At 37.0% G+C, this 22,833-nt stretch overlaps 1 protein-coding gene across 5 annotated transcripts in view; it reads right to left on the bottom strand.

Annotated features, from left to right (window-relative positions):
- Nucleotides 1-528: 528 nt before the first annotated feature.
- The window catches only part of LOC126412840 (polycystic kidney disease protein 1-like 2), a 126,728-nt gene continuing 104,423 nt past the window's right edge, over nucleotides 529-22,833 (bottom strand). For 4 of the 5 annotated variants that reach the window (XM_050082686.1, XM_050082711.1, XM_050082692.1 and 1 more), the window contains 2 exons: nucleotides 21,691-21,899; nucleotides 529-783 (listed from right to left, as the gene is read on the bottom strand). In XM_050082686.1, coding sequence (XP_049938643.1) covers nucleotides 540-783; nucleotides 21,691-21,899 — 453 coding nt within the window. In that variant the 3' untranslated portion in view covers nucleotides 529-539. Of the gene's footprint in view, nucleotides 784-20,541; nucleotides 21,603-21,690; nucleotides 21,900-22,833 lie in introns of those variants that run through there. The other variant, XM_050082719.1, reaches the window with a different exon arrangement.

Here is a 22,833-nt window from a genome sequence, read left to right as displayed (position 1 = left end):
TATCAGGGGCCAGCCTCGGAATGTGTCATGTTGCCACTGCCGACTCGTGTGGAGATTCTGTCAACCTGTATATGGAAGTGGTTGTGAATGTCAATACAGATTTTATTTGCAGCTCTAAAGTGTTTTTTTTTTTTTATGCAGCTGGATAATGTGTGTATCTTCTACGAACGAGCCAGCTCCTGCAATGACAACTTAATCCGCATTCATCTTCTCCAGTCTGTCCCCTTGCCTGTTGGTACTGACCCATCAATGGTGAAAGTACTATGTGCCGCAATAGGCATTCAGGTTCACTACCCAGGCTCCTCACAACCCACCATCCCCTCCCTGGATCCCTCGACTGCTGTACGAGGATTCACCTGGTCAGGCAGAACCATCTCCCCTTCGCTGGCTCGAAGACTTCAGTTACTAATGTAATGTAATTAAGGCATGGTTTTGGTTTAAAAACCCTCTCCCTACCCCCTGGGTGTTTTCTTTACATGTATGCCCCAATATTTATGTCTTATCCTCCACACTCGGGGGGGGGGTCAACACTTGGATGGCTAACCATGCAAGCTGCCATGCACTGTTGCCATTTTTCGGGGTGCACTCAGCCTCATAATGCCAATTGAGGAGCTACGCGACCGAATACTAGCGGCTTCAGTCAAGAATACCATCTTACGACTGGGAGAGCGGTGTGGTGACCCCACGCCCCTCCTATCCGTATCCTCCACCAAGGATGACACGACAGTTGGATGGTTCTGGTAGGCCACTCGTAGCCTGAAGACGGAGTTCTTACAAATGCTGCTGTAGCAGGAAAAAGAAGGGAATTCATGGAAAAATGTTGGTGTTTGAGTACAAAAAAGAAAATATGTTCCTCTAGAAAAGACACTTAACAGAAATGGGGAGAACCAACTTTCACACCAAATATTATTGCATGCACACATATCTACACTTTTTGTGCTGAGGGGGAGACAGTGATGGTGGAAGAGAGAGAGACAAGTGGGTACAGGGGTAAAGGTAAGCTAGACACCCTCCCCCCCCCCCCCCCTCGCCCCCTAAAAAAAAAAAATTATGGCCAACCCCTATAAAAAAATTAAATTAAAAAAATAAAATAAATGTACTGCCAAAATATGGCGAAGACAGAGGCAATGTCAAAGAAAGATGAAAGAGACAGTGAGAGAGAGGGGACAGTGGTTGCAGTGTATACTGAGAGAGACAGACAGTGGCAGCAATAGGGAGATACTGTTGTCTGAAGGCTTCACTAGAAAGAAGGACTGGGTAAAAGGATTTTTGTTCAGTGTCAAAAGAGCAAGAATATCTTTGCATGCCAAAATGTTTGGTGAGAAAGGCAGAATGAGGTTTGAGGCAGCTGGTTCCCCTCTTTTCTGTCTGAGTCTTTTCAAGAGGAACACTTTGACAGCAGCATTTTCTGCTAGTTTATACTTTGGTACTATATTTTGCATGATATAATGCTGGCAGAATTGGAGCAAATTAACTTGGTGCAATAGGCTGAATCAGAGTGCACAGCAGTATACACACCTGAATCGTAGGGCCAATATTAACAGCACTAACTTCAGCTGCATTTTGGATGCAGCTCTACTACAGAACATGTGAATATTTGAGGATCTTATACAGACTGTGACATCTTATTGCATTGTATTTAGAAAGTGGATGCCGCTGAAGAAACAATGCGAAGTGTTCCAGTGCAGAGCAAGTTTCTATACAGATGTATCAGAGTAACTGTTCCTTTTTCTGACATTGCAGATGGCAAGAATGTGAACATTACTTACCAGTAATGCAGCGCCTAGAAAATGCTTCATTTCCTACACAAAAGTCAGTGCTCATAACACAAAATTTAAATGCTTGAGCTTCAACTGTTATTCTTACCACAAAAACAAAGAGCTTTGGTCACATAATTTCTTCTATGAAATTTGTTTACTTACAACGGGAGGCCACGACGTTTGGAATGTGGATTTACTGTAAACTTCGTACACTCGTAGTACTCCATGAGGACAACAAAGTGTGTAAGCAGTAGCGCGCACTTCTCAAGCGTTACTGAGAAAATCGCAAGATAATTTCGGTCATCGAATATGTATTTGTGAGTGGCCATTTTAACCATGAAGCGGTTGCAACTGAGTGGTGACGGCATAGTAGCTCAGCGTGTTTGGTCAGAGCGTTTGCTTCCCTTCCTAATTAAGATAAAGTGTGTGAAAGGATGAACCAACAAACTGAACGGGTGTCATCAGATGTCCGCCCTGAACAAATGCAGTGAACAAAATAGAAGAAAATGTTTTTTTTTTATTTAAAAAAAAAAAAAAGTGGTTGGCGTTCAAGTCGCTGGATCAAGTTCCGTTCGTCAGTTTTATTTATTTATTTTATTTTCAACACAGTCATTTTTTTTACTATTTATATTACAATTGATATAACGGGAAAAATACGTGTAATCGGTTGAACTTTTATTAAATTTACAATGTTATTTGGCAGTCTAATAATTTTTATTATCACAAATAATATAATTTTCATAATTATCGACTAGTAAACGACCAAGCGCATAAAGTGATACTGAAAATGTAGGCCCCCTATGCTTGTCCGTGTCTTCAAAACTGTTCGTATTTAATCGAAAGAGAACGAGAAATTGCTTCTTGGAAGACGCTATTAAAATACACTCGATACTGCATAACCAATTATCAGCGCCGATTTTTAAGGAAATACTGCGTTATGCATGGTTTGCTTAGCTATCGTCTGAAAGAGGGGTTTTTTGAAAATGTTAACAAGGTCTGTTTTTCCACAGAAAACATCAAAAGACCTTGCGTATGCGGAAACATAGCATTTATTCAAGGCAGCTTGTGCCGTTTAACTTTGTTTTCCTTGTTTTTACGAAGAATATCACCCTGCAACTTGTAATGTCTAATGGTTCAAATGGCTCTGAGCACTATGGGACTTAACTTCGGAGGTCATCAGTCCTCTAGAACTTATAACTACTTAAACCTAACTAACCTAAGGACATCACACACATCCATGCCCGAGGCAGGATTCGAACCTGCGACCGTAGCGGTCGCGCGGTTCCAGTCTGTAGCCCCTAGAACCATTCAGCCACTTCAGCCGGCCATAATGTCTAAAGCAACGATTAATTGTACATCTTTCGAAAGCCATCTGTGTCCGTCAAAACTGGGAGGTAACAAGTCGTTTCGGGCTCCTTCCAGATATAAGGGATTTCTCAAATCACGAACGAGCACACATGTTCAGTATGACTTCATGCAATTGGTCGTTTACTAGTTGATAATTATGAATATTACATTATTTGTGATAATAAAAATTAGTAGATTGTCAAATGATATTGTAAATTTAATAAAATTTCATCCGATTACACGTATTTTCCCCATAATATCGATTGTAATATAAATAATCAAGAAAATGACTGTGTTGAAAATAAAAAAAAAACTGACGAAAAGAGCTCGATCCAGCGGTTTGAACGCCAAACACTTTAAAAAAAATAAAAAAAATAAAATAAATGTTTGTTCGGTGATCCATTCACTCAGTTCTTTTATTAAAAAGGGCGAACACACTGAGCTACCGTGCCGGCACCAATCGGTTGCAGCCACTTCATGGTTAAAATGGCCACGCACGGATATATATATTCAACGACCTAAATTACCATGTGATTTTCTCAATAATGCTTGAGAAGTACGCGCTACTGCTTACGCATTTTGTGGTCCTCATGGAGTACTACGATTGCATGAAGTTTGCAATAAATTCGCGTTCCAAACGCCGTGACCTCCCCTTGTTAGTTTTGTGTATTAAAATGTGTAACATTGTTTTTCTATGAAGTAGAGAAAGACAGGCTTCCTAATTACAGAACTGACACTGAATGTTAAATTTGCTACTGCCAGTACATAATTTTTTCCTGACCACTTTTCTGCAATCACAGTTCTGATATCCATACACCTTTTTGATCAGAATTAGAATAGACTGTGGTAGCTACAAACAAAACATTTATAAGTATATTTTCAGTTTTCATTGCCTTTAATTATAATAATTTCATAGAAAGGAAACAGTAGTACACCTGTGTAATGTGACATTGTTAAGACCATGCTCTAAATTTCACACTTGTACACTTGTTTTCCAATGAAGACCTTGCAGCACTTTTATTACAATATGCAGTTTCTTTCATCCCAGTGCAAGTTTGAAACAATTCATTGCTAGACATTGATTTATTAAGAAAAACTTTTAATGTCATACTCTCTGTTACTTTAGAAAACTAGTAAGAGTTATTATGGTATGCCTTGAATAATGTTTTATTATACACAGAATTAATTGGTATGTAATAAAACAAAAATAATCATAAACCATCTCCCTAGTTTCCCACTGCATCATATTAATACACCAATCAGATAACTGAGTGCACAAAGGTTAAATATATCGATAAAGAATATTAGTGCCATAATATTTTTATGGAGTATCAGACAGAAAGAATAGTTGTGTGAAAGACAGATATCAGGATCCCAAAGCAGCACAGCTAGGGAACTGGATGATAACTCAAGCCTGACCTACAAGGGAGAAAACTAATACAACTGAAAAACCTACAAGTTTGCTTTCAGGTGCTACTCAATAATAAATTTTGAGACTGTACCAAGCAAGTGACTCGTAGTAAAATTGCATGCTTATGGAATATCGTCTCAGTTACGTGACTGGATTTGTGATTTCCTGTCAGAGACAGTTTGTAGTAATTAACAGAAAGTCATCAAGTAAAAGAGAAGTGATTTCTGCCGTTCCCCAAGATAGTGTTATAGGTCCTTTGCTGTTCCTTATCTATATTAATGATTTTGGAGACAATCTGAGCAACCGTCTTCGGTTGTTTGCAGATGTCGCTGTTGTTTATTATCTAATATGATGTGCCAACAGCCAATGACCTTTCATCAGTATTGGCCACTCCTCAGTCTTCAACAGTGAAAGACTTTTCACCAGCTTCACAATCATCAGCAGTAACAGAAGCAAACAGATGAAGCACAAGAACCAGGAAACTTTCAACTCTACAGGATTTTTGGTACCCGGCCTCAGTTACAAGACTAACATAAGGCAGATACCTTCAGATACACCAACTTCCAAGTCAAACCGTCAACAGACTCACCTCTACTGTCATCATCAGAAGAATAACCATGCCACCAGCTCATCTGAAGGATTTTTTAGCATCAGGTCTAAAGGGAAAGGCGCCACCAAGATAAGTGAAAACAAATGCCTAACAGTGTTTCACCAAAACATTCAAGCCATAAAGAGCAAAACACAACAGCTAGAAGTAGAATTGGAAAAATTTGATAGCCAAATTTTGTGTATCACTGAACACTGGTGCAAAGGTAAGCAAATTGAACACATTGCATTATCCTCATTTGACCTTGCATGTTACTATAGCAGAATCTCAATGAATGGTGGAGGTTCATGTATCTATGTAAAAAAAGGTATGTCATTTAAAGTAAGATATGATCTTTTAGATCTAGGTGAGGACAAACATTTCGAACTTTCTGCGGTTGAAATAATAGGACCTGGCATAGCAAAAAAAATTAGTCATATTTTGTGTGTACCGCTCTCCTAGTGGAGACATTGATATATTCTTCTCAAAACTGAATCAAAGCTTAGACAAGGTTTCTGGACCAAAAGCAAATGTAATTATCTGTGGTGACTTAAACATTAATATGATGAAGCCTGATAAGGCTAGCAACATATATGTGAATATTCTAAGCTGTTATGGAATATCCTCCCTTGTTAATTGTCCAACTAGAATAACGAAAGAATCCTCCTCATCTATAGATCATGTAGCTACAGATATTGATAGTAAAAAATGCCATATTGTTGTCCAAAACCTGGGCCTAGCAGACCACCTCTGCCAGATCTTAAAAACTAACATTCATGTAGAAACTCCTCCTAAACTATGTACATACAAAAGAATGTTTTCCAAATCAGCCCTGCATCAGTTTAAATCCCAGCTAGAATATGAAGATTGGAGGGAAGTCTATGCAGAAACCAACGCAAATCAGAAATTTATCAAGTTCATGTCAATTTTTAAACTCAGATTTGAAGAGATGTTTCCCAAAACTCTTTATCAAATTAAAACTACAAAGAGAAATCAGTGGGTGACTACAGGTATCAAAAAATCCTCAGAAACTCTTAGATATCTCAACTCCATAAAAAATACTCAATCTAACCCAGAAGTTCTGCAATCCTACAAAAAGTACAGGAAAATTTACAGAAAGGTGTAGCTAGCCGCAAAAAAACTTTCAAACAACAAAATATTACTTGAAGCTGAAAACAAGAGCAAAGCAGCCTGGAACATCGTCAAACAGGAAACATCTAACTCTGCTAAAAAGGACCTCAATTCACATATTAAAAACAAAGATGTACCAGTAGATAACCCTAAAAAATTAGCTGATTTTGTAAACTCATATTTCAGTAGTATTGCAAAAAAATTACAGCAGAAATTTCCAGATACATATGATTTACCTACTCAGAACCAGCCAACAAACTCAATGGTGCTCTTGCCCACTACAGAAAGGGAAGTGGCACTAGTAGTACACCAGCTAAAAAATAAAACTTCAGTAGGACTTGATGAAATCCCAGTCTGCGTAATTAAAGATTGTATAGACTCCATAAAGGGCCCATTAACAGACATAATTAATGAATCTTTCGAATCTGGATACTTTCCGGAGTACCTAAAACAAGCAAAAGTTATACCTATCCTTAAAAACGGAGATGTGGAAAATGTAGAGAACTACAGGCCGATCTCTATACTGTCTATCATTTCTAAAATAATAGAAATACTAGTCAAAAAGAGACTGCTAAATTACCTGAATAAATATAATCTTCTTTCCAATGACCAATTTGGTTTTAGGCCCAGAAAAGGCACACAATATGCTATAGCACAGTTCACTAAAGTAATTTTAGAAGCACTGGACAAAGGTGAAAATGTAAGTGGTATCTTTTTAGACTTGTCCAAGGCCTTTGATACAGTTGACCACAGAATCTTACTTCATAAATTAGGGCAAATAGGAATAAGAGGTGTGACAAAGAAGTGGTTCAAATCATACTTGGAAAACAGAGTTCAACGAGTTGAGATATCACGAGTTTCAAACAATCCCTTATAAAACACCTGTCTGACCCAGAAAATGTGAATATAGGCGTCCCACAGGGAAGTGTATTAGGCCCAATATTGTTTCTTATATACATTAACGACTTCCCACAAAGTATCAGACATGGCGAAAAAATACTTCTTGCTGATGACAGCAACATAGTAATAACAGGTGAAAATCCAACACAACTGTCAGAAAGAGCAAACGAGGCTCTCAATGATGTCCACAGCTGGTCATTAAAAAATAAAGTAACCCTAAATGTAAAGAAAACTAACTATATTAACTTCCAATTGAACAAAAAACACAATGCCACTAGAATAAAAGTTAATAATAATGAATTAGAATGTGTAACAAGTACCAAATTCTTAGGGATGAATGTAGACAGCCAACTGAAATGGACGAACCATGTCAACATTTTGGCAAAGAAATTATCCACAGCATGCTATGCTCTTAGAATCCTTGCACCGGTATGCAATAATACCTGTCTTAAAATAACATATTACGGATATCTACACTCAGTCCTCAGCTATGGCATCATGTTTTGGGGAACAAGTGCCAGTAACTTACAAACTGTGTTCAAAGTACAAAAAAGAGCCATAAGGATAATAACAAATAGCAACAACAGGGCCCACTGTCTAGAATTATTTAGAAAGCTAGGAATTCTAACTGTTTCTTGTGAGTATATCTTTCAGAACATAATGTTCATTAAGAAAAATCTCAACATGTACAACACAAACAGCCTAATACATGACCATGAAACAAGAGCTTGTCACCACCTCCATCTAGATAGAAAGAACAAGGAAAAGACGCAAAAAAGTATATTTTACAATGGGATAAAACTGTACAACAATTTACCACAAGAAATTAAAGAAATAAATGAGCCCCTCACTTTCAGACAAAAGCTTAAAACCTTTTTAGTAAGTAAAAGTTGTTATACTGTAAAAGAATATTTAACATAGATGTAGATTATTAACAACATACGACATTATCACCAAAATATTATGTAATTAGAAACCTCCCAGCTAGCACTCAAGCTTATTTCAAGGTGGATATTGAGTTTAGGTTCAGTTGAAAATTCAAGATTGAAAAATCAATCTGTTACACAGTTTACATCAAGCTGTAAAAATTTAGCTTGAATTAAAATAATGTTCCCAAGCTTTAAATAAACTGTAATTTCTCTGGGAGGCTGTACAGCAGATGTGCGCGCAGCATAGCTTCCATAGACGTCCACGGGAAGTGCCACAAGCGTTTATAAGCCTTGCAGTTGCACTGAATCTGCTAGGTTTACGGCCATTTTATTTTTGTGACTTGCATTAATGATTGTTGACTTTGTGAAGTTTGTTTTATACTGGAAAATTATTTAATTAATTAGGTTCAATAAATTCAGATTAATAATTATATAGCTTAAAACAAGCTGTAAATAAAGGGTGGCCCAAAAAGGATGGTCACATTTTAAATAACTATAACTCCATCAGTTTTACAAATTAATTTTATTCAATTACGTAACTAAATGCTCCCAGGCACCCAATTACAAGAACTAACCACAAAAAATCATGTACGGAAAATGACTTCCGGAAGATGGTGTCCTTCCTTGGTGATGCATTCCACAAGTCTTTCCTCGAAATTTTCCATCACTTTCACTACTGTTTCTTCTTGAATTGCCATAATTTCCGCACTGATTGCCTCCTTCAGATCAATTAAGTTTCGGGGCTTCTTTACGTAGACTTTTGACTTTAGGTATCCCCAAAGAAAAAAATCACAGGCTGAGAGGTCAGGTGATCTCGCGGGCCAGTGGACATCTCCAAAACGCGAGATGATGTGGTGGGGGAACATCCGCCTTAAAACACACATGGAGTCATTGGCTGTGTGGGCCGTGGCCCCGTCCTGTTGAAACCAAATTCGATCTCGATTTACATGTAACTCTCGCAGTTTCGGCACCAAAAAGCTACGTAGCATGTTAACGTAACGTTTCGAGTTCACTGTGACTGTAGCGTTGTTCTCCTCAAAAAAATAAGGACCAACAATCCCCAATCTTGAAATTCCACACCAGACTGTTACCTTAGCACTATGAAGAGGCTTTTGGTGCAATTCTCTGGGATTATCTGCTGCCCAATACCTGCAGTTTTGTTTATTGACATAGCCGTCTAAATGGAAATGGGCTTCATCTGACATAAGAAGCACAACATCATTATTAGAGTACAAAATGTCAAGCATTGATTCACAAAATCGTCTTCGCTGCTCAAAATCACGATCATACAGCTTTTGCGTGATCATAATTTTGTATGGGTGAAACTGTAACTCACGGCTTAAAATACGCTGCAACGAACTACGGCTGAGGCCTAAAGTTTGAGCACGACGCCTAGTGGAACGACGCAGGCTTTGCAGCACTGACGCTCTAACATCATCAATGTTCTGTGGAGTAACTGCCGTACGTGTACGCCCTGTAGATTTACCACTTTTGACAGACCCTGTTGTCCGGAATGCAGTCACCCAACGTGATATGGATCTGCGATCTGGAATGGGTCCATCATGCGCTACACCAAAACGTTGTCGAAACAATCGTTGCACAGTAATAAACGATTCATCATTTCTGAAAAACTGTTCCACAGCAAAAACACGATGCTCGACCGTCCACTGCGTCATCTCGTGGCAAACTGGGTGTAATGGCCGACTTGCAGACGGCCGGCAGTGGTCCCCCTTCCTCACCTTTCAATGGTACTACGCAGTTCAAATCCGACCATCCTTTTTGGGCCACCCAGTACCAGGCTGTATTCCACATGTGTAGATACAGCTGGAGCTGAACTTGATAAGTCAAGCTTGAAATATAGCTTGAACTCTGCCAACTTTGATGTTTGTTTCAAGCTTGAATCCAACTAACAGGCTTGAATATTCCAGCTTTGATCAAGCTTATATACTTGAACTTTACATCTGGAAACAAGTTTGAAACCCGCTTACTGTGCTATCTGGGCTGTTTAATTGTAAATGTATGTGTGCTCATGTGTTGTAATCTGACGACATCCATACAATATTTATTGTTCCACGGATGAATAAATAAATAAATAAAAAAATAAAATAAATAATAAAGTCACCAGAAGACCAAAACAAACAGCAAAATGATTTAGAAAAGGTATCTGAATGGTGCGAAAAGTGGAAGTTTACCCTAAGTAACAAAAAGTGTGAGGTCATCCACATGAGTGCTAAAAGGAACTCATTAAACTTCGGTACACAATAAATCAGTCTAATCTAAAAGCCATAAATTCAACGAAATACCTGGGTATTACAATTACAAACAACTGAAATTGGGAGGAACACATAGAAAATGTTGTGGGGAAGGCTAACCAAAGAATGCATTTTATTGGAAGGACACTTAGAAAATGTAACAGATCTACTAAGGAGACTGCCTACACTATACTTGTCCATCCTCTTTTAGAATACTACTATGCTGTGTGGGATCCTTACCAGATAGGACTAATGGAGTACATCGAAAAAGTTCAAAGAAAGGCAGCACATTTTGTATTATCGTGAAATACGGGAGAGAGTGTCACAGAAATGATACAGGATTTGGGCTGGACATCATTAAAAGAAAGGCATTTTTCATTGTGACAGAATCTTCTCACGAAATTCCTATCACTAACTTTCTCCTCCGAATTCGCAAATATTTTGTTGACACCAACCTATATAGGGAAGAACGATCAGCAAGATAAAATAAGGGAAATCAGAGATTGTATGGAAAGACATAGGTGTTCATTCTTTCTGCATGCTATACGAGATTGGAATAATAAAGAATTGTGAAGGTGGTTCGATGAACCCTCTGCCAAGCACTTAAATGTGATTTGCAGAATATCCATGTAGATGTAGATGTAGAATTATTGTAAAATGTTGATAAGCTCCATTTAATTTTATTTTTTCTAAATTGGTTTAATTTTCTTTCATTTCACTTTAAAACAAAAGACTAAGAATTATACTGATATGCACATTGATGAAATGTCTGGCTCTAGAAACACTTTGTTACGGAGCGTTCTGTCCCCACTTTGGTCCCTAGCATACTCATGCACTTCAGGAAATAGATATAAGTGCACTCACATGTAAAATGCCTTGAGTTATGCAATGGCTAGTCTGTTATAATCTATATCCCTATAACACTGCCAGTGACACTTTGTGAGCCTTTTGTTTAGGAAATGTCTGAATCACAGCATCAAATTCTAATTACTTTGCCAAATTATATTCAGTTTCCAAGGTACCCAAATCTGCGAGACATATTAACTGCCACAGTTTTTAACACAAATGAGAGGGCTGAATGGTCATGCTGCTTCAGATACAGTCACTGGAAGAGTGTAAAAGATGTGCGTAGCTACATATACATTCAGAAACAAGTTTAAAATTTTAAGTCTGTGCATCTTATCCAGGAGCTTTAATGGTTTCAAAGTAAGATATTTTAAGATAAAATGAGTTGATTCCAAATATTTAATTTCTTTCTCTAAATCTGCTGTGACGAAATTATGGTATTAATTGACAGATAATTTGTGAGCCCCAGTGATTTGATCTTTGAGTATTTCCATAAAACCTAAATGTTTCATCTAAAATCTTCACTGTTTCATATCAGGTTTGCAAGTTAGATACTAAATTGTCAATAATGACATAAAATACATTTTTCTTGAATAAATCTTGTGAATTCAAATCTTTCATTTCATTCTTGGTTTTATCATGAAATGATTTCCTCTTCTCAGGGCATCCCTTAGAAATTCAGGATTGATATTAATTGCAGTAGCAACAACTTGAGATTGGGGAGAATGGCATTACAATTTTTGCAAAGATATTCTGAGGCATGTAATAAGTTATTGAAGTATCTTCCTCATTATCAATGGTAGTCTTTTGAGCTTGCAGTAATGTGTTTCTGTAGTCAATTAGTACCAACAAATTTAGCTAAATTAATGCCATGATTAAACATTTAAATGACCTCACATAATCCAAAACACCATGTACCACAGAATGTGTTTCAGCTGACAAATTTAATTCACTGAGAGTTTCAACAGCAATGGAAATCTTATCCAACTGAGCTGTAATTGGTATTGCAGCATCAGCTTGACCACTCTGACCGGTGTCAGACATGGAATATAAGGAACTTCCAACACACTGTTGCAGAATTTACCACCATTATGGACTGCTCCTGAACAGGTTGTAAGGAAGTTGAATCACACTGAGAAAGTATCTGCCTCAAGACAACTCTCAGCTACACATGCACCACATAAGGCTATGAAAAGCAAACAGTGAACATTTTGGAAGGGGAGTTGACTGAAGAAAATAGACTGAGCTCCTTTTTAGCACCCTCTAATATTACTTCCATCATATTAACCTTGTCTGTGGCACTCACTGATAGGAACTGAATATTTCACAAGTGCTGACTGAATTAAATATGCACTAGTAACTCTTGTGTTTTCTGACTATAATCTGCAAATACCAAAAGATTCTCATTTACTTCTACATCTACATCTACATCCATACTCCACAAGCCACCTGACGGTGTTTCCTGCTTGAAGTAAATATAACAGAGATGGATGTTGTTTGTTCAATATGATTTGAATCAGGAGTTGCATCAACAATATTTGAATAATGCTTCTCATTTTCTGTACTTCAAGATGGCATCTACATAACATGATGGGCCCAAGTAAAAATGAATTGACTCTTTGTATCACTTAATAGATAATGCACTTGTAAATGACTTCCAGTTTCTTGTCAGGCTCTGACATTACTAACATATTATGTGAGAACTGGATTGTAGTGACTCTAGAGCTCTAATATTTCAAGGAAATTTTCATTATTTGGATTTCCAGATTTATGACCGAGAAATAATGTTACATCATATGACATGACAGTTCCCATGTACATTGGCTACTCTGCAGATAAACAAATGAAGAACATTACCTCTTTACTTTTGACCATCAGCATAACCAGAGTACCAATTTGATGTCATTTCATTTCTTAATTTTTACGTTTCTTCCAGGACAACTTCTTAAAAATAAAAATAATTTATTTTTACTCTTGAATGCAAAATATTATAACAATATTTCACAACTGTTTCTGTGCACATTTTTTGGGAAGATGTTCTGGTATAATTCCAACATTTTAAGAAAGAGCATTTTCAAATCCATTGCAAGGTGATTTTAGTGCATGATTTCTAAAGAAAGTATAGTGCATTTAAGATTAAACACGAAATAGAACTGTATGCTGTTAGTCTGTATGACACTTAAAACTAAAGAACTGAAGTGGAAAGGAACAATAAGACTTGTTATGCTGGCACTGCAGTAACATTTATGGGGATGCAAAACCACTGGCTCTATCCCCCTAATAATATCTCTGCACTACTGCAGCATGAACAACTGTATCTTCACCATATCAGTTCTCTGTAGTGCAAGCTCTATGCTGCATGCATTGTGTATCTGTTGCAAGAATAAAAGTTTTCATAGGAAACGACATGCGTGCCAGTGATTATTTATTGTTGGAATTACCACACCACCACTCCCCACAACTTACATGTTATTTTATTTATTATATTATTTTATTTTACAATAGCAGCTTGATATTTATCAACTTAGAACACTGAGGGATCCAAATGCTTGAGGGATTTGGGTACCCCATGAGGCTTCAGCCCCAGTGATTTGCCTCCCCCCCTCCTCCCCCAGCCCACCAGCCCTCTTGTTGGGCCTGCTAATATTTACTATTAAGTAAGATATTATTAAGTATATCATTTCACTTGGGATGTGAGACATGAGTAAAGAAAAGTTATGGGGTGTACTGAAGATGTCAGTTGAAAAGTAATTAATGTTGATTTAGTTTATCTGTAGCATAAGATTCTCAGACCATCATCAGTCTAAGTGGCAAACTATGCGATGTAAAACACCACTTGGCTTAAAGTGATGTGTTATACCTCACTGTCTCAATTTGAAGAAAGATGACTGCAAATTTTAATAAGTAATTTTCTATTTTAGTATATTATAAATTTGTGGCCTGCCTTCCGTGCACAGAATTTTGTTTTGTTTGTACAGCTACAAGTGCTATGATGAACTCAGCATATCTACAAAATGGGGTGGTGCTATTACAGGGCATTGTGGCACTTGCTGCAGTTAGAGATTATTCCATATCACTTATATCCTGTCTAGGAGATATGCCTCAGTCTTATACACAATGTTAACATGAATAAATACTACACATTGATCTTGCCAAAAGCCGAGAAGCGATCTTATTCTTTTGTAGCACCACCCCTCACTCAGTATCCTGCTCCCTCCCCCCCCCCCCCCCACCCCTCAGGGGCCTCTCACAGTATATCTGTTTATTTAAGACCTAACAATTGTTCGTGTACTTGGTGGAAGTGTTGTAACAAGTGGGACAGGTCTTTAAGCATTTGTGGACACAGAGATTATAGCCTACAAATAGATGCTTGGCTGTTCATGTTGTTCATGTTTCTATGAAAGAAACGGTTGTTGGTTGACAGCCAGGATATACAAGAGACATTGTACAAGGCTAATGTTGTACAACTTGGAGTGTAAGCAATTGTAATGATGCAACATATTAATTGTAACAGGAAGGCAAAACACATATTGAAAAAAAGAAGTGCCTGAAGTCATTCAGCAATAGTCAGTGTCTTAAGTAACTTTCCAGTCTGATAAAGGCACTGCAGTGAAGGTACAGAGTCTGGAGTCAAGATACCTGCGCCACAGTAATTGTGCAACTACCTACATGTACAAGAAACTTAACTTTATAATCTATGGTGACTGTAAAATGCATGCAAATAGACAATTAAAGACACATGATACATCACAGTGCATGCATAAAATGGTTATATTTTTACTTAAACAAAACCATAGATTTAAAAAGTGACACATATGCATTAAGTGACATTAGATATATATGGGGGTAAATAAACTTTATTATCTGTACCTACAGAGAGGTTGAGTTATTAAGTTATGCCACAGTCTCAGAGGAGAAAGTGCCAGTCAGATCACAGTGTCAGGTGTGTGTGTGTGTGTGTGTGTGTGTGTGTGTGTGTGTGTGTGTGTGTGTGTGTGTGTGTGTGTGTGTGTGTGCATGCATGCACATGTATCTGAAGTACAAGAAATCCAAGTTACAAGACTGAACTAATACTCAGTGTGCTTACGTGCATACATAGTGAGGGTCTGTTTTTAATAGCATTGTTTGCAGTCAAACTAGAATTTTCTACTCTTGTGTTGGGCTCACATTGATACTGACATAGATTCTTTACAAATATCTAGAGACATTATTAATCACTGTGCATAATCATGAAAATGATTTTTTAATGATTCAGTTTTAACAAGGTTTGAAAATTGTAAGCCAAATTCAATCCCTATACTGAAATTATGACATGAATAAAAATGAGATTGCCTTTTTTCTTATATGATTCACAACCTTATGACCATACCTTGTTTATCATCTTGCAATTCACCAAAGTTATTAACTCTGTATTTGATAAAATAGCACACACTCTTTAATGATCAATCATTTGAACAAACTGGCTTCCCTGATGAATTAGAGGTAAAACCACTACACAAAAAATGATCAGATTAGATTAGATTAGTACTTGTTCCATAGATCATGAATACGAGACTTTGTAATGATGTGGAACCTGTCAGGTTAATAAAAGGTGTCTATACAAGATATTACATTACACAAAATATTACATGACACTTAATTTTTTTTGTGGTGGGTGGGGGAGGGGGAATTACCCACTTACTATATCCAAAAATTCATCTAATTAGTGTAGAAGGAGTTTCCATTAAGAAATTCTTTTAATTTCGTTTTAAATGCTATATGGCTATCTGTCTGACTTTCGATGCTATTAGGTAAGCGACCAAAGACTTTTGTGACAGCATAATTTACCCCCTTCTGACCCAAAGTTAGATTTAACCTTGAGTAGTGAAGATCATCCTTTCTCCTAGTGTTGTAACCATGTACACTGCTATTACTTTTGAATTCCTTCAGATTGTTAATAACAAATTTCATAAGTGAATATATACATTGTGAGACTACAATGAAGATCCCTAGCTCTTTAAATAAGTGTCTGCAGGATGATCTTTGATGAGCTCCAGTAATTATTCTGATTACATGCTTTTGTGCAATGAACACTCTTTTACTCAATGATGAGTTACCCCAGAATATCATGCCATATGAATGCAGAGAATGAAAATAGGCCTGGTAAGCTAATTTTCTGAGATGTATATTGCCAAAGTTTGCAATGATCCTAATAGCATAAGTAGCTCAACTTAAATATTTCAGCATATCGTCAGTGTGTGTGTGTTTTTTTTTTTTTTTTTTTTTTTTTTTCCAGTTCAACCCCTCATCAATGCACACACCTAGAAATTTTGAATATTCTACCTTAGCTACCGATTTCTGATTGAAGTCTATATTTATTCATGGTGTCATTCCATTTACTGTGTGGAACTGTATATTCTGTGTTAATGAGAGCCCATTTGCAGAGAACCACTTAATCATTTTCTGAAAAACATCGTTTACAATTTAATTAGTTAATTCTTGTCTGTTAGGTGTGATAGCTATACTTGTATCATCAAGTAAAAGTACCAGCCTTGCATCTTCATGAATATAGAATGGCAGAGGAACCTTGCAACACCCCATTCTTGATTGTTCCCCAGTTTGAGAAATCACCAGTTTTTTGCATATTATGTGAACTGCTTATTTCAACTTTCTGCACTCTTCCAGTTAGGTATGATTTAAACCATTTGAGCGCTGTCCCATTCATACCACAGTACTTGAGCTTATCTAGAAAGGATATGGGAAATTACTGTCATCCTTCTGTCCTCCCAGTCAAACAACATGCTATGCAGTGGTTCAGGTGTTAGCTTACAAACAGGAAGCAGTGGGTAACTGTAAAATCTAATATCACAAGTTATGCTACTCAGTGGAATACAATTTCAAAAGGAGTTCATCCAGAGTCAATCTTGGGATCAATCTTGTTTCTCTTTTGTATAAATATTTTACCTTCCAATATCAGTGCTGAACCAGTCATTTTGCCAATGATACTGCAATACTTACTTAAAAAGAAAATGTGACAGAAATTCTGGACATTGTCATAATCACACTAAACACCCTAAATGCAAAGTTTCAACAAAATGGTCTTTCAAAAACTCTGTTTACACAATTTAAAACCTAACCATCTGTGAGATGAGTATCACACATGAAAAAAAAGTTATGGAAGGAGCTTAGTCCATCAAATTCTTGTGACGAAAATTGGACAAAAATCTAAGTGGGCAAACATGCATTCATTATAAGCTCGTTATCACAACCCACTGGATGTCTGTGATATCTTCATGCGGCTTTCTTTTCAGTTGCCTTTTCACTTCAGGAGAAAAGGAAAAATCACAAGTTGTCAGGTGAATATGATGAATGTAAGATGGCAATAAAAGATTGTCTGGCCTGATACTCAGTGATAAATAAAGCAGTATGGGGTCTTGCATTGTCATGCAATAAGAACCAGTCTTGAGAATGCCACAAATCAGGGCAGCATTCTCAAAATGCTTCTTGCAAATGTTTCAAGACTTTGATGTATGGCATTTGGTTTGCTGTTTGATCTGGAGAAACATAGTCATGGTGAACTAATCCTTTATTGTCAAAGGAAGTGATTAATATTGTCTTTGTTTTTAAAGGCTTTCATTTTACTTTTTCTGAGGCTGGTGATTCAGGAATCTGCCATTCAGTACTTTCATGCTTCATGTGAGGACCATGGTCAGCAACAGCATTTGTTTCTTTATAATATTGCAAAGTCAGAAATTAAAAAAAATCTGTCCCATAACTTTTCTGACAAATGATGTAATATTGTATCTATAAAACAGTGTCTGGAAAATTAGGCATTAAGTATTGGTACATTAAAAGAAAAAAACTATGTATATTGTATCATGAGAAGGAAGGAATAATTGTTAGGGACTGGGTTCTTGAGTGAAAATGCAGAATAGGAAGCCAGAGAGATAGTGATTTGTAAAAAGCAATCTAAACAAGTGCATTAAGTGTAAAGTATGTCCACAAAATAGCATCAAGCTAGGCTTCTAGTAGTGGAATAGGAGAAGAACCCCCTCTTCCTTCCCTTTCAGCCCTACTGGCTTGGAAAACTTGCATATTTGAATAACTTTATGTGTATTTTTGCCTGTGACTACTTGGTGAGTAGATTTTTTAACTATCCAACTACATTGCCTTTTCAAAAATTAATTATTTTTGTTGATATACTAGCTCATGTGGCTATCCTTCCAACTTATATAATTCCTTTGTCAATTTTTGTTATTATGTATCATTTCCACACTTTCATCTATTTTTGACCTTACATTCCATTTCAGCTGTTGATTTATCTGCACTACCTATGTTAACCAAAATCTTGCCTCTACTTCTTTTCTAGTACTGATTTCTGCAATTAGACAGGTCCATTGTTATTTACAAATTTGTATTCTATATAACACTTTGTTTATGGTTGATAATCTCTGATCATCTTTTGCTGATTTATTTACAAATTTCATGGCAATTTCCTTCCCAACCTCCAAATACACACAAATGTGTCCTGCAGCAATCTCTTGCACTTACCTTACCAATGTGTTAGCTATATGCCTCATCTGCTAATTTCAACTATACCTGACTTCTCTCCTTCTACAAAATACTGCTGTTATCTGGCGTCGTGTTTCCTTGCATGGTATTATCTGCCAAGCCAACTTCAAACCATAGCAATAGGCCAGAATTGACCTCAAAAAACTAATCTACCCTCTCCTAAACTGCGTCAACAATGGTGTTTCCCTTTCTGTACCTCTCAACATCTCTGAACAGCCATTCCATTAACCAGCACTCATCTCCAATAAACTTAGCTTGGACAACTTTCTTAACATTGCCAGCCTTCACCAGTCTCCCAGAGCAATGATAACTCACGATCACAAGAACCAATCACAACAGTACATTGTTCTTAACCTCTTATGAAAGTCACTCTCTCCTCTTGAATTATCTATGTCATCCAAGGGTTCCACTTTCACCCCAACCCAGTATTTAAACATGCTCCTTCACACGTAATGTCAACTGGAAATATAAATTTGCAACTCAGTCATAAAACCTATCCAGCAGCAAACCTGACATTGAATCCTGCCTTGAGCACCTGACATTGAAACCAGCCTTAAGCAGTTCTGAGCATTATCTCATCTTGATTCACCACCTCTAGGTCTAAATCATCCTTTACAAGTCTTCCAAGAATTTCTAACATCAAGCATTGCTTCACAATCCTTCCTTAGCTCCCTCCAACATGATGCTAATCCATCCTCTGCAGAATTACAGATACTTTGTCCTCTAAAAACTGATTATTCCATCATAATTCTCCCACTGGACAAGGGGTTTATCACTGCAATACTTGACTGATGTGAGTATGTAAGTGAGGATCTACTCCAGCTGTCTGACCTCTACATTCAGGATCTGCCATCAAGATTCCATCCTTGTGATACAAAACTTACAAAACTGATGTACATTCCCTTCTTAAAAACACAGGTCCCTTAGAATGACTGATACCTCAATCCATAATACATCTTGCCCCATCGAAACCATGCACCCACATCTTACCTTCTTCCTAAGATCCAAAAACCCAATCACACTGGCTGTGCCATAATAGCTGACTTCAAAACACTGATCAAACATAAATCTGCCTTCATTGACCAATATCTGCAACTTGTAGTACAAAGATACCCTCCTATATTTAAGACAACAACCATTTTCTAGATCATCTGAAATATGTGCCCACCCACTGCCTTCACATTCTTTGCTTGCCACCATTGATGCCACTTCCCTCTATACCAACATCCCCCATGTACGTGGTCTGTCTGCTGTTGAACATTTTCTCAGTAAGTGCCCACCTGATGTCCTATGATGTCCTTCCTGCACACCTTAACATTATACTTGGTCAGTCCCCAGAAACTAGTTTTTCATTCTTATCTCATCCAGTAAGTCTCCTCTGACCCAGTATTCTGGATGATTTTTCCAAACTCTTCACATTTTCTAAGTCTCAACAGACCTTTTCCTTCACCCTCTTCCTATCCCTTCAGCCCTTCTGCTGGAAGTAGGAGCCACTGGCTTTGAAAGCTAGAAAATTTCAATAACTCTGAAACTACCTAGCAGATTAAATCTGTGTGTCAAACCGAGACTCAAACTTTGGACCTTTGCCTTTCACAGACAAATGCTCTACCAACTGAGCTACCCCAAGCACAACTCACAACCCACCCCCACAGCTTAGGTTCTGCCAGTATCTTGTCTCCTATCTTCCAAACTTACATATCTTCAATAACTTTATACGTGTTTTCTTCTGCCATCACTTGATGAGTAGATTTTTTTATCCATTTAATTACATTATATTTTCAAAAAATGATTATTTTTATTGATATAAGATTAAGACTGAACTGCCTCCTGTAAAATACTATCACATGGTTTATAAAATATATATTATTTGACAAGTAAAATACCATACACTACAAAACAATACTATCTAAGTTCCCATTATTCTTAAGATAAAGTTCTTCAAAGGTAAATCAGTCCATTGTTGTGCAAACAAAAAGTTTGTTAAGCTTCTTATGTCTACCAAGCGATTAACATAACTGTCTCTAAGAACATATGGATTCAACCAGGCAGTAATTTTAGAATGTCATGGCCAACAAAGGTGTATTGATGGCATGAAGCCTCTTTCACCACATGGCAATGTTGATCACTGTTCATTACCATTGCCTCACAAATTTTCTCAAATTTGTCAGTGCTCTCTCTTCATACCCTTTCACCTCAATTTAATTCAATAGTGTTTTGAGTGTAGGAGAAAGGTATTAGAGAACATGACTGTAAGCACAAAGGCATGTTGTAACAGATATTTTGTAAAGTGAATGGAAAGCGTGCCTTCAGGTATGAGTTCTCGTCTAGCACAGATTTCTAATTTGTCAGGATGTTTCCTTGTCATTCTCATCTCCTTCTGTAGAACAAAAAAGAATTTCAAAAGATTTTCTGCTGACCACACATCATTTTTCTGATTGTTTCTTATGCATTAACACCAAAAGTCTTTTTATATAATGAATGTCTGTTAGCTGTCTGCTGTTCAGATATCTTGCATTGTTTGATCTCATTATTCTTATTCCTGATAGCTTATAACTTTATGCTTTTGAAAATTACATTTTTTTTTTCAAGTTCCCAGTTGTCAGTGCTAGATTATGTTGTTCCTTTCTATATTAGCTTTGAACTAATTCACTCTTTCTGTTATTATCATATTTGATACATATTGTATTTGATTCTAACAAGTGATGAATAAGTTGAATAATAAAAATCATTTCATTTTTTGTGATATGACTAAGGCAATTTGCTTAATAAATATTGATATTCTTTTTAGAATTTCAGTGTAATACACAAGTAATAGCATTTTTCAATTTGACTAGCAAAATAAAGAGGCATTTTAGTACAATGTTGAGGTACACCTAATCGTTTACTCTGCTGTGAAAACAAATACACGAGAACACAATACTTCAATGAGACTCTGTAAAAGAAAAGTAAAAACAAAAGTTGATGTACTGGTACTTACTCTGTTTCTAATCTTATGTTTGAATAATTCATTGAAGCATGAACTCCACTGATAAATAAATCTTCAAAACACCTTGTGCTAAAATATATGAGCTGATCCTCCATATAGAGAAAACTGAAGATCAAAATTACTAAATATGTTGCAGACACAATTAAATTCTCGATTAGAAAAGAACAATACAAATATTTGCATTCCCTTTGTTGTAATTTCTGCAAAGATAAAATAAAAAATTAAGTTTTGATTTCAAGTAGTGGAAATAAATGAAGTTATACATGGGAAAGTCTGTGTTGTAATACCAACAAGGTAGGAAAAAATAGTGCTACTTACCACAAAGGTGACATTAAGTTGCAGTCAGGAACAATTAAGAGAGAATTACACGTAAGCTTTCAGCGACAGAAAAAGAAAGGAGAAACACACACCATTCATTCACATCAAGAAGTACATCTCATGCACGCTTGACTGCCAACTCCAACAGCTCCAACCAGAATGCAGCTCAACTGTCATGTGGAATGGAAACAGCAGGCTAGAGGAGGTGGGGAAGGGGAAAGGGTAGTATTGGATGAGTAGGGGGAGAGATGAGTGCTGTCTGATGGAGTGTGCAAGGAGTATATTGCCAACAGGCACAGGGTCAGGGAGGTGTGGGAAGGGGAGTGAAAAAATAGAGGAGCAGGGAAAGATGGGAAGGTGGATTGACAGAAGGCAGCAAACAAAGAGGATGGGAAACAAAAATGGGGAGGAGGTGACAGGACAGAGGGGATGGAAAATGTTGCCTATAGTCACATGCTGTCCCCTCACCTTCCATCCAATAGTTTCCACTCTCTCTGTCCTCTCATCACATCCCCATTTTCTTTTCCCAACGCCTTTGTTTGCCACCCTCAGCCTATGCATCCACCAATTTTTCTCACCTCCTCTCCTTCTTTTTGCTCCATTTTTCCCTCCACCCTATTGAATAGTGTCTAAGAGAACAGGGAGAACTGGGGAGGCACGCATAAAATATAATATGTAATGGAAACAGATTAAAATTGCTGCTTAAATAATTAAAAAAGAAAATTTGAAAGAACAATTGAAAGAAATTGGAAAGTACGCATATCCTGAGTGAACTTAAGCTGGCATTAATATCAACAGACCTTCAATATTCAATAC

The sequence above is a fragment of the Schistocerca serialis genome, chromosome 1, assembly GCF_023864345.2.
Source record: "Schistocerca serialis cubense isolate TAMUIC-IGC-003099 chromosome 1, iqSchSeri2.2, whole genome shotgun sequence".
Taxonomy (NCBI): domain Eukaryota; kingdom Metazoa; phylum Arthropoda; class Insecta; order Orthoptera; family Acrididae; genus Schistocerca; species Schistocerca serialis.
Note: the sequence above shows the minus strand (reverse complement) of the source record. Positions and strands in the feature narration are given on the sequence as shown.